The sequence below is a fragment of the Mus musculus genome, chromosome 18, assembly GCF_000001635.26.
Source record: "Mus musculus strain C57BL/6J chromosome 18, GRCm38.p6 C57BL/6J".
NCBI lineage: Eukaryota > Metazoa > Chordata > Mammalia > Rodentia > Muridae > Mus > Mus musculus.
The window spans coordinates 46,948,629-46,960,881 of NC_000084.6; the positions used below are offsets into that span (position 1 = coordinate 46,948,629).

A 12,253-nucleotide genomic window follows, 5' to 3' on the forward strand; every position below is an offset into this window, starting at 1 on the left:
CAAGCCAAGAATCATACAGACAGACCTCCAGCCCCTCCCCGGGATGGAAAAAGGCTGCTTCTTCTCGGTCCCTTTCATAGACTTGCACGTTAAGTCTTGGGTTACGTTTTTGTGTCAGGCACTGCATGGTACCTGGCATTCTGAGGCCATTGAGGGATGTATAAGGATGGACATACACCGTTTGGACAGTTGGATTGTGATGAAACGCAGTCCTATGTATGATAAACCCTTTTGCAGTTCAGAGAAGAAAGTGACTAGGTGGTTGCCATTGTAGAAACAGAACTATATTGGCCTCTGGAATCTTGACAATGTGGTTTCTTTACTCAGTTGCTATTCACATCACGTGAGCTTGTGAGAACTGCTGGGAGAGCCTATCTCAAAGGAGACACCGCAAGGCTAGGAGGCCAAGCACGTCATGCTTGATCAGTGAGGAGGCTGGGCAGCCCTGAAAATCCTGTGTAGTAGCTCCCAGTTCTCACGAGGCACATTGAACCCCTCCTGCCTGCTTGGCTTGTTAGACCTACCACTTAACTTCAGTAGTGCTGTGCTGGCTCTGATCCCGAAGGAACATAACTGAGCCCAGCTTGTCAATTTACTAATCTAAGCAAACAGCGAAGAGAAAGCCTTTTAAAGATCCTCTGTAAATAAAATATGGGTGGCTACATTGAAGATATGTGTTTGGCTTCTTTTCAAATGCAGTTGTATTAATAATTCAGATTTTCCTTTAACACAAAAAAGTCTTAAGTAAATTTTGATAACGTTTAATGAATTACTACCCCGTATAAGGCACCAGAAGGATGGCATTAGGAGGCTGGAAAGAGCTCAGTGGTGAAGAGTACATACTGTTTTTTTCTGAGAACTAGAATTTGATCCCTAACATCCATGTCAGGCAGCTACAACTTCTTGTAACTTCAGCTTAAAGAGGATCTGACTCCTCTGACTTCTGTGGACACCTTCTCTCCCATACATATACACATACACATACAAACACATAGACGTAGACATATGCACACACAGAGACATATACACACAGAGACACACAAACACATACATACAAACACATATACATATACACACACAGACACATACACACATACACAAGCACATCTACACAGACACACAGACAAACCACATACACACAGACACATATACACAGACATGGACATACACAGACACATACATTGACACATACACAGATAGACACATACACACATACATAATACACATACAAATACAAAGTCATACACGCATACACAGGCATGTACACAGACACACATATAAACATAGACACATACACACAGACACACATACACAGACACAAATACAGATACATAATTCAAAATAATAAAAATAAATCATTTTTCTAAAGTGATTTTTAGAGACAGGTGTGATGGCACACACCTTTAGTCCCAGCAGTCTGGAGGCAGAGGAAGGTGGATCTATACAACTTCAAGGCCAATCTGGTCTACAAAGCAAGTTCTAGGACAGCCAGGGCTACACAGAGAAATTCTGTCTTGAAAAAACAAAACAACAAAAATATACTCAGTTCCCAGTTCTCCAGAATGGATGATGGAGAGGTTATCTTGATTTTTACAATGCCTTACAAACACCACTCGTAGATAAATGGGCAAAAATCATAATTTTACACAGTCAATATTTGTAGTAGATATGTCACATATTTTAATACCTAATGTTTAGGAAAAAGTATTTAGCCACCCCCCCTTCACTATTTTTGTATAATGGCTCCCTACTGGGAATTCAAGATACAAAGCAGAAATTATTGATAATCTTATCAAAGAGAACAAGGTCCCTGAACTCACCCCTCTGGTGATGACTACAGATACTTCTGTCTATCAGTCACGGCATCTCCTGTGTAGCAATAGGTTGTGTGTTTAAAGGTCTGTCTGCTCTGTTTCGGTAGTCTCTAACCGTGGGACAGGCGCTGGGCAGTTTTGTGGTTTTCGGCTTCTTTGGCTTTGTTCTTCACACTAATTTTGTTTTATCGAGTTTTCCTTTTGCTCTTGACCATTGTTAATTTCCACACTCGGTTTTTTTCTGAGCACGCCTCTGGCATTCTCACGGTTTGTGTGTGATGTGTGCATGTGTATCTTTGCACACTGTCAACTTACGTTAGGAGCTTTCTGTAGGATGTCCGCACAGTTGCCATGGTGCCTCTTCCTCCCTTCTTGTCTTACCTGGGCAGGTCTGCCAGGGCTCCACTCTCTTTGATATTATGCCAAAGCTTTCCTGGTTCTTTGGCATATTTGCGTAAAATCAATGTGTCTTTCCATTTAGAATGTCAGGTGGATGTTTCAGTATTGAATTCTACTTACTTTTAATAAAAGCTTAAAGGGAATCTGATATTGTGTTTATTGGTGGGTTCAGGTTTTACCTTCCTCGGTTCAGCTTTTGCTAACAGAGGATTTGCTCACTTTGCCAGTCTGTATTTAAGCCCCAAGAGGATGCCCCAGGTTGCAGATCTACCCTTAGCTGCTGTATCTCTGATTCCTCCTGAGTCAGCGGGGTGGTGGTGAGTGGGGGTGGGGTGGGTCGGAGGTGGGGGATGCTACTCTCCCTATTTCGTGCTTTCATTGCTGATTAGCATAGAGAAAAGGGGTTAGAGTGTTTGTAGGGGTTCAGAACACTAACAAAGAAACAGAGGTGTTGAGCGAAGCCCTTTGTCCCGTGGTTACAATGTAACACTTCCTCTATTTTTACATTTGCCAACTCCCTGTTTATTGCATGGAATAATAAGGTGTAACTTTCCCCCCTGTCTTACTGTTTCTGTTTACTGTTCAATCAACAGCATTGAAAGAGTAGCCCCTGGACCACTCTAGCCTCAGCCATGACCTGTATCAGCCCTCGGAGACCCTTGTTCTCCAAGGATTTTTCCATGATTCTTCCTTGGCTAACCATTGACTTCCAGTTCCACTCCTGTCCAAACTGGGGGTACCCCAGGCTTCTTTTGAGCACCTTCCCTTCCCAGCGCCATTTCAGACACTCGGGGTGCACATGTAACATCCAACTCTGCTGTGGCTCTTTTCATAGCGTATCAAGCAAAGCTTTTCTCCACTACAGCTGTTAGCTTTCCTGATGGCTGCTAGTGACATTTACTAGTTTCCATTTTCTTCACCAGTTAGTGGATAAAAAGCACTCTATCACGTCTACGTGGGAAGCACCATCTAATCCCTTTCAAATGGCGTTCATAGGTGAAAATTACTGAAGAAACCAGTCAGGTTTTCACACATCCTATGTGCGAACATCAGCCCTGTAAACGGCAGTGGCCTCTGGGAGGTGGAATTGAGGAAACTAGGTGCAAATGAAAAATGGAGAGAGGTGAAAATTCCACATTTTTTTTCAACTTCCAGCTGGAGCATAGATCAGAAGGAGATCAATTTTTGTATCACAGAGTATATTTGTTCTTCATTTTAATTAAGGTTTGTATCCTGCCTTCGACCCTACCATGTATATGATGACGGTAAGTGAACGCAGATGAGGTTTGGACTGGCAAACATAGTCTGTGGCTTTGACCCTATTCTTTTTCTTTTCCTTTTCTAGGCATTTGGTCTTCTTTGCACATCGACACACATTATGCAAATCCTCAGAGAGCAGGCTGTGTTCAAGCAGTCCTTATTTCTCAAGCATCTCACCCAAACAGGAATATTTATACAACCAACTCATGAGCCAAAATGCACAGTCTAAAAACATTATGCCCTTTAGAGTCTGGGGAGAGATTCTGGACTGCACAGTGACATGTTTACAACCTACAAAAGTGTTCTTTGCTTACAATCCCAATCGAGTCTCCCACACCTATGAGCTAAGTGCCAACTACAGCTAAAACAGGGCTGCCAGCTATGACGGAGTGTTGGTGTCGGGGGCAGGGGGCACTCAGTGTTAGGATGGAAGGAGGACATTAAAGACTGGCTTCTGAGAGATGCTCTATAGGAGGTTTGTGTTTGTCCTCGGTCTAGGATGAGCCATGTGGAGCAGATTCTGCCACACTGGTCCTTGGCTTCACGCACCTGACAAAGTTGCTGAGGGCTGTGCAGGAAGAATGACAAATGGCTTTAGAATGTGGCCACCGGCTAGCACAGCCAGGGTGGGTTTGCCTCAGGGCTGCATGTTCTGAGGACTTTGTGCTCTTGTGGAGTTCTGTTCTGCTTGTTTCCCTCGAATCTCTCTTCATCTAAGAATTGTGCGGAAACTCTCAGGAGGCTTCCAGACCTTCACTGGGCTCACAGGCCCTTTCTGGCACTCACAGTACTAATGCTTGATCTCTTTCAGACAATGCCGCTGGAGCATTCCTGGTGATTCAGTCACCACCCTAGGAAAGGACTTGGAAATATAGATTGTCAGCAATGACCATGACCCTTAGAAAACATTGGAAATTTTGGAAAAATAAAATTGTTAGTTATGCTAGGTTAAGATGTTTCTGCTATTGACTCTGATGTAGAAAATGTTAGGGAAAAATTTAAAGTTCAGAAAGGTACACTCTTATTAGTTAAGCTAGGGACCCTTTCTGGTCAGGGAACAAGAACAATGGCATCACTGGCTGACGTGACCCTCACTGAGGCTGGCTGGTGATGATTGATTTCTTATACCCATTTTTGCCCTCAGCTTCCTGATATGATTAATTAAAAATTGCTGATAAGTAGATAGGAATTCTGAGGATTTAAAATAGATATGACTGATTTTTATATAAAAGTTTAGATTTGTGATTCTTTTTTTTTATTTAAAGATTTTTATTTATTTTATGTATGAGTACACTGTAGCTATCTTCAGACACACCAGAAGAGGGCATCAGATCCCATTACAGATGGTTGTGAGTCACCATGTGGTTGCTGGGAATTGAACTCAGTACCTCAGGAAGAGCAGTCAGTGCTCTTAACCGCTGAGCTATCTCTCCAGGCCCCTAGATTTGTGATTCCTTTAAGATTCTTAATAAGATTACTTTTAAAGATAAATAATAAAATAATTAATCCTAGCCGGGTGTGGTGGCGCACGCCTTTAATCCCAGCACTTGGGAGGTAGAGGCAGGCGGATTTCTGAGTTCGAGGCCAGCCTGGTCCACAAAGTGAGATCCAGGACAGCCAGGACTATACAGAGAAACACTGTCTTGAAAAAAAAGAAGAAAAAAAAAAAAGAAAAAAAAAAACCAAAAAACAAAAATAATTAATCCTTTCTTTGTAACTGCGAATTGCTGCTTGTCAGTAAGAGAAACTGGCTGAGAAACTCCCTTGCTTGCTCACACTTAGTTAATCTTAACAGGTTGCTTAGTTACAAATATATACGGGTTCTTGGGAATAATTTGTTTTCTTTACCTGTACTATGTAATGCTATTTCTTATAAAGGTGTTGGGGAACATACTGTTTTTTTCATAGTCATTCACCTGAAGAAAAATAGAATACAGTGACATTGTAATTTTATACTGTTTGAAAGATTTTACTGGGAGGGATATATAAGGTATGGAAGAAAAAAGTTATTGGGACTTTGTTCCATCTACCTACCAAGCATGTTTATATGTATATGTGCATGTATATATGTTTATATGTGTGTATGTGTGAAATGCTTAGAGCCTGCTTGTTGGAACTTTGTCCCATCTATTCAGTATGTGAATGTGTATATGTCTGTCTGTAGGTCTGTATGCATGCATGCATGTATGTATTTGTATGTATAAAATTATTGGAGTCTGACTTTTGCTTCAACAACTGTGTGTGTATGAATTTTCTCTCTTTCCTTTCTTAGTAGCTCCTAAGAGCTGTGCCTCACGAGGAAGGAGGAGTCTTTCCAAAGCCCTGATAGCCCATCTCCTTCCCTCAGCCTAATCCATCACAGCCTCTTCCTTTTGGTACTTTTTGCTCAGGGAGGGACACTTGTGATTCTTCCTCCTTCATTTTCCCATCATTTTTTCACTTGCAAAATTGGAGTGGTTAATGGGGACACAGAAAGTTGGGCCTGAAGCCAGCCTCTGTCCACAAATCCTTCAAGAAAAATGGGGGTGGGGTGGGTGGGTAGGAGACCTCTTCTAACATTAGAATCTTTTACCTATTGCCTCATAAAAACTTCTGAGACTCTTTCCTTTTTTTTTGTAAACAAGAGGTGATGCAGATGGTCTCTGCTCCATTTTTCCAAGGTCGGCATCAATCTCTCCACTCCTCACTTTGTTTCACTGGAGCCTGTGGGTCAGTAGAAGTCTCAGCGTCCAGTGGCGTCCAGTGACAATATTGTTGGGGTTGTGAGCACGTGCTGATTGACTTCTGAAGATAATCATTTGTGTTTGGGGCTAGGAGGCTGAAGGCTGGATTTGGAGTGGCTTCTTGGTGTGTCCAGAGTTCACTTAGGGTTGGAGGAGATTTCTGGAAGAAATTAGCCTACTTTACTTATATTTTTATACCAAAAATATAAGTCATGCCTACTGGAGAGAGTGTGAGTGCACAAAGGGGCCCTCAGAAGAGACTTTGTAAAAGAAGGGACTCCAGACAGGACCAGGTTCATAGGAGAAGGAAGGGCAGGTTCCTAGGAAAGATGGGGGTAGTGTTACATTTCTTTTATAACTGGAGATAGAAACTGGTTGGGCAGACAGGTGTGGTGTTGCACGCCTTTGATCCCAGTACTCGGGAGGCAGAGGCAGGTGGATTTCTGTGAGATCAAGGCCAGCCTGGTCTATAGAGTGAGTTCCAGGACTGCCAGGGCTACACAGAGAAACACTGTCTTGAAAAACAAACAAGAAAGAAAGAAAGGGAGGAAAGAAGAAAGGAAGGAAGGAAGGAAGGAAGGAAGGAAGGAAGGAAGGAAGGAAGGAATGAAGGGAGGGAGGGAGAGAGGGAAGGACGAAGAAAGAAAAACTGGCTGGAGAATTTTAGGGCAGGGATTCTGAAAGTGAGCAGTTCTGATTCTTGTCTGTGGTTCTGTCCCGACCAGACAGAAGTGTCAGAAGTATTTGAGGTTCTCGTTTTATTTTTTGGTCTGGTTTGTATTAGGTACTTTCCTCGTTGCTGTACCAAAATGGTGGATCAAAGCAACTTAAAGTACAAAGGGTTTATTGTGGCTTCCTCCAGGGGAAGTTCATTAAGGCCAGAAAGGCATGGTGGCAGGAGCATCATGTGGCTTAGTCACACTGTGTCTACAGTCAGGAGTGGCAGACGCTGTCGCCGAGTTTGCATTCTCCTTTTCATTCAGCACAGGACCCTTGCCCAAGGAATGGCACTGCCCATGAAGGTTGGATATTCCCACCTTAATATACCTCGGTCCTCACACAGACATAGGAGGGGTGGGGCACAGAGGGGGGTCATGGAGGAAGGCTAGGGCAGGGCATAAGGCTTGTCCCTGAAGTTTAGATTCTGTCAAGTTGACAGCATTAGCCATCACACAATTGGATAACATTGCTTTCTATTTTACTTCTTTATTTCTTCTCTTCTGCTCTCATTCCCACGTCTCTGAAATTACCTCTAACAAGACACTAGTGTGTAGGAAACAGTGCTTGTTTTCCAGAGAACTGTGGATAACACAGAATGTAGAAATGGTAGACTTGAAGTAGAAAAATGGAAAACCTGGCTGGCAAGATAGCTTAGCGGTTAAGAGCACTGACTGCTCTTCTGAAGGTCCTGAGTTCAAATCCCAGCAACCACGTGGTGGCTCACAACCACCCACAGTGATATCTGATGCCCAATTTATCATTATTGTATAATAATAAATAAAAAGGGGGGGGGCTGGAGAGATGGCTCAGCTCTTCCAGAGGTCCTGAGTTCAATTTTCAGCAACCACATGATGGCTCACAACTATCTGTAATGGATCTGATGCCCTCTTCTCTGGTGTGTCTGAAGATAGCAGCAACATATAAATAAATCTGTTTTTTTTTTTTTTTAAATCTTTAGGCTGGAGCAAGCAGGGAATGTGACCAGAGCAAGCAGAGGTCCTAAAAAATTCAATTCTCAACAATCACATGAAGGCTCACAACCATCTGTACAGCTACAGTGTACTCACATACAATAAATAAATAAATACATAAATAAATAAATAAATCTTAAAAAAAAAAAGAAATGGGAAAAACTTTGCTCCATTTAGGAGAGCTGGGTATCTATCTGCATCTTTCTGCATCCATCCTGATGCTGGCCTGACTACTTGAGAGGGCATGAGTAAAGGGTGGCTATGGAATCCTGACTCCAGTCGGTCCCTGTGCCGAAGCAAGGGGTCACAAGTAGACAACTTGAAGGACTTTCTCATGGACATATGCGCCCATACACCAAGACAGTGTGAAGACAGCCTAGGGGTGAAATTATGCACAGCATCACCTCATACCAGCAAGTAATCAGTCATTTATGGAAAGAATTGGTGTGACAGACAATTTTGACTGGCAGGGACTCTCTTTGGGCAGAACTCTGGAGGTCTGTGCTTTGTATTATTTTTAGAAGAGTGTCTCTCAAAGATCACATACCTTAGTCCTCACCACGGCCCAGGGAAGCAGACATCATCCTCTCCACATTTCTTGTCAGGCACAGGGAGGTGTGTGAGGTTACACTGAGTCCGGATTTGCGTCTCCTTTACTAAAGCTCCAGCCACGGAAGACAGCCACGGAAGGGCTGACATTCACAAGGGGTTTGAAACAATTTTTAGTTAATTAGCGACTTGACTTCAGCAATGAATCAAGACACAAGGAGAATGTTTTAAAGGCTGAGGAGAAATTGGATCCTCTCTAAAGTTATTATGCCAGGTAAGGCAGTCTATGTTTGGACCACACACCCACAATTATGTAGGCTCACACACAATCTTTTTCAGATATGCATAAATTGGGGAAGTGTGCAGAGTGTTGTGGAGCTAAATGTATTTGTATGTGTTCAACATACTGTATAATTGACTCAATTATCCATGTGGGGATTATTCACTTTTAATTTGCAATCTGGCTTCTCTCAGTTACAGTGTTGTTCGGTTGCTCCAAGAATGCCAAACTAATTTAAATAATAATTTAAGTAAAACATAATTAGGGAGGAAAATTAAATTCGATCTTTTGCCAGCTCTTGAACCGTCTACTATTGAAATGTAACTCTAATCCCCTGGCTGTCTTCATTTTCAATGCCTTTCACTCTCGCGGGACTTGGCTGCAGAGATTTATTTCAGTAACTTCCTGTACGGTTTTCCTTATTATCTCTTTCCAATCGGACCATCTTTCTAACCGTAATCTTAAAGATAAACGAACAAGCCCTGTAACTTCGAGTGGCTGCCCATTTATCTACAGATAAGTGCACAGGGCCAAAGCCTCTCATAGTATTTGCTTCTAACATTACTTCCAGACTGTCTTTGGCACCCCAGACAAATCGTTCTTCCATTCCACAACCTTTGCTCACTCTGTCTTCTGTGGAAACACCCTCAACCCTGCCGACGTAGGAAGCAAGCTTTCATATCTATCAACCCAATGAGCTGTAGCTCCTAGCCCTTAACTCACTTCACTGTGTCCCCCCCACCCCCCAAGGCAGATGACGGTGTTTGTGAAAATGCATGGTCTCCTTTCTCTCTTGTGGGAAACAACTATACACTTTGTAGTGATATATATCCCTTCTGTGCTATGGTGGACCCCAAAAAGAGTCTCAAGGAATACTTATCTATTTTAATTGCTGATAAAAATGTAGAGAGCAGGATTTTTTGATATTTTGCCTGTTTGGATCTCCAGTGCCTGGTTCCATGCTAAGTAAACAGTAGGCACTCAATGAATCCAACTGTGGAAGGAATTGGACCAATATGTCCAAGGCCAGAACTCTGCTCTGTAGAAAACTCTGGGAATGTGGACGGGGGTGGTTGGGGGGGAACTCAGTAGCACAGGAGTTGGCAGCATAATCTCTTCTGATAAGGTATGCTCTTTGGCACATTTCTCTGTCCGCAGACACTTAGCATTTTGCTTAAACCCTTCGCTAAACTTGAAAAAAAAATGTAAATGCATCAAGTACTACATGTGCATAGATGCACAACCATGTATAAACATACATAAAATGCACACATACACACACCTAGCCAGGGATGCAGTTATAGGAATAAAAAAATGTATGTACAGCCTCGGTTTCACACGGTCAGAATGGTAGAAAGGAGCACCGGGATCTCTTTCTTCCTTTCCGGACCACGCACAAGCCTTCGGAAATTAAACGCACAGCATCTCGAGGTCTCAAACCTGCCCGGCGGCGAGACTTGGCCCTTCCGGGTTTCCGTCAGGCGCGCCGTGATTGGCTGGACTGTGCACAGCTGACAGTCGCGCGGGCGAGGGAGCTTCAAGGATGGCGGCGTCCGCAGCGCTGATCCTGCCCGAGAGCCCCAGGTAGCGGTCAGGCTGAGCGCCCGGCCATGCGGGGGTAGCATGTTGGGGAGGGAGCAGCGGTGTTGCCGCCGCCTGCTGCTGTGGTGCGGCCGGCCAGCCTCGGGAGTCGGAGTGAGGCTGCGGAGGAACTTCCCAGGGCGCAGAGTAGGGCGTGGGCGTGGCGTGGCGAAGGAGTGGGCGTGGGCGGGGCTTGGAGGAGGCGTGCTTCCACTCTGGAGTGATTCCTCTTGAAGCTTGCAGGGTTGGCCCCTCCTGCGTCGGAGTTAGTGACGATAGACTTTGAAGTGCAGGTAGAAGTTGCTAGATGCCACCTGAATTCTGCCCACTCTCTTGGGAAGAGACTTCCGGTTTTAGTTATTTCAGATGATGGTGAGAAAGGCTCACTCTGGTAGGGGCGATTAACAAACAACACGCGTTTTGAAACTAAGGTCTGATAGTTCAGGCATTAGTGACTTATTTAGCTAGTTTTGGTATATTCAGTATATGCACAGTTATGCTTAAATACACAATTTGAAAATGGTTATTACAAGTGACAGGTTTTAAATGCTACTGATAGTGTTGCCATTTATATAGTTTTTATCTTTGGGGTGAGTTAGGTAAGACTGGCTGGGTCTGGTGATGTAAAGCCCAGTTGTAAAGTTTGGGTTTTTTTTTTTTTTTTTTTTTTTTTTTTTTTTTTTGTGTAGCAGTTCTTACCAGGGTGCTTAGGCTAGCCTCAAACTTGTGGACCCAAGATCCCCTTACAACAAGCTGCCTCTATTGGCCGTCCTACCACATCTTGCTCAGATTTTGCCCATTAAAACAAAATTATTTCAGAAAAAAACTGACTCAGTCTGTGGAGGCAGAAGAAATATTCATGTATGCAGGCAAATATTAAACGTTGAATACAACACTCCTACATTGGGAAGAAGACAGTTGGTATTGTAAAGTTTTTCCTTCTTTTCCTGGATCTGACACCCACTTCTTATCTTCAAGCCCATGTCCTGGGGGAATTCACACCACGAAGGCATATTCAGTATATGCACTGTTTGAAGTTGGTTATTCCATTCGACCCAGGTTTTCAGCTAACTGTGCATTCCAAATAATTATGTATTGTCTTCCCCACTTCCCTCACGGATACTTGCCACCATTATCCTTTCTGGTTTTGATGCAGTGCCCTCATTTGCTGCTTTCTTTCTTGCAGAGTTCTAGTGTGGATTACATGGTAGCTTGCATGCCCACTGCTAAAGCTCTGCCGCTCCCTGACAGGGTACAGACCTCCGCAAGTGATTTGCTTGGGAAGAGAAAAACTTGTCAGACGTACTTCTTAACAGGAGTGCTTTGGGGAGAGGCGCTCTTGGGGGATGCTCACTGATTGCCTGAGTGTCCTTCACATCACTTTATCTCACTAAGAGGACACAGCTACCAGAGTAGTTGAAATAAAAATGTACAGATGGCAGTGGCAAATACACTTAAAACTCTTTCTGAAACTTTGCTTACACATTTAGCATGAAGAAAGCGGTGCCGCTGATAAATGCAATAGACACGGGGAGATTCCCACGACTTCTCAGCCGGATTCTTCAAAAGCTCCACCTGAAGGTTTGCATTTCTGTGTTCCTGTGGCTTGTGACCCCTCTGATTCCCTGAGACATTACGGTAGTATATGGAGAATTGTGAGAAATACTGTCCACTGGGGGATTCTTGGGAACTCTAGATCTGTGGAAGTTTGATGGTGTACTCTTGTCAGAAGCTTGGAAGACTTTGTATTCTCTAATTAACTTAAAAAAAAATGGAGCTTTGTAGAATGTTTTGCCTGGGAATATTTGGGTCATACACTGGAGGGGTTGACTTGGGAATTGCTTTACCTTGATATATAAAGCTCTATGGAACATGCTTTAGGGAAATGCTGGTTTCAGTCTTCCTGGTAATGGTAGTTCAGGCTGGAGAGATGGTGAAGAGCACATACCGAAGCCA

General features: G+C 43.5%; 1 protein-coding gene and 1 long non-coding RNA gene across 8 annotated transcripts in view; one reads left to right on the plus strand and one right to left on the minus strand.

The window, feature by feature from the left end:
• Positions 1-2,711: 2,711 nt before the first annotated feature.
• On the minus strand, positions 2,712-10,083 carry Gm49974. Its single transcript, XR_003952611.1, has 2 exons — positions 8,435-10,083; positions 2,712-4,335 (listed from the first exon to the last, which is right to left on the minus strand). It is a non-coding gene; the product is annotated as a predicted gene, 49974 (long non-coding RNA).
• Positions 10,084-10,190: 107 nt separating this feature from the next.
• Commd10 (COMM domain containing 10) overlaps positions 10,191-12,253 on the plus strand; it is a 129,177-nt gene continuing 127,114 nt past the window's right edge. For 4 of the 7 annotated variants that reach the window (XM_006526225.4, XM_006526228.4, XM_006526227.4 and 1 more), the window contains exons 1-2: positions 10,192-10,300; positions 11,788-11,878. In XM_006526225.4, the coding sequence (XP_006526288.1) occupies positions 10,260-10,300; positions 11,788-11,878 (132 nt within the window). In that variant the 5' untranslated portion in view covers positions 10,192-10,259. Of the gene's footprint in view, positions 10,301-11,787; positions 11,879-12,253 lie in introns of all 7 variants that reach the window. The other 3 variants (XM_006526224.4, XM_006526226.4, NM_178377.4) reach the window with 2 other exon arrangements.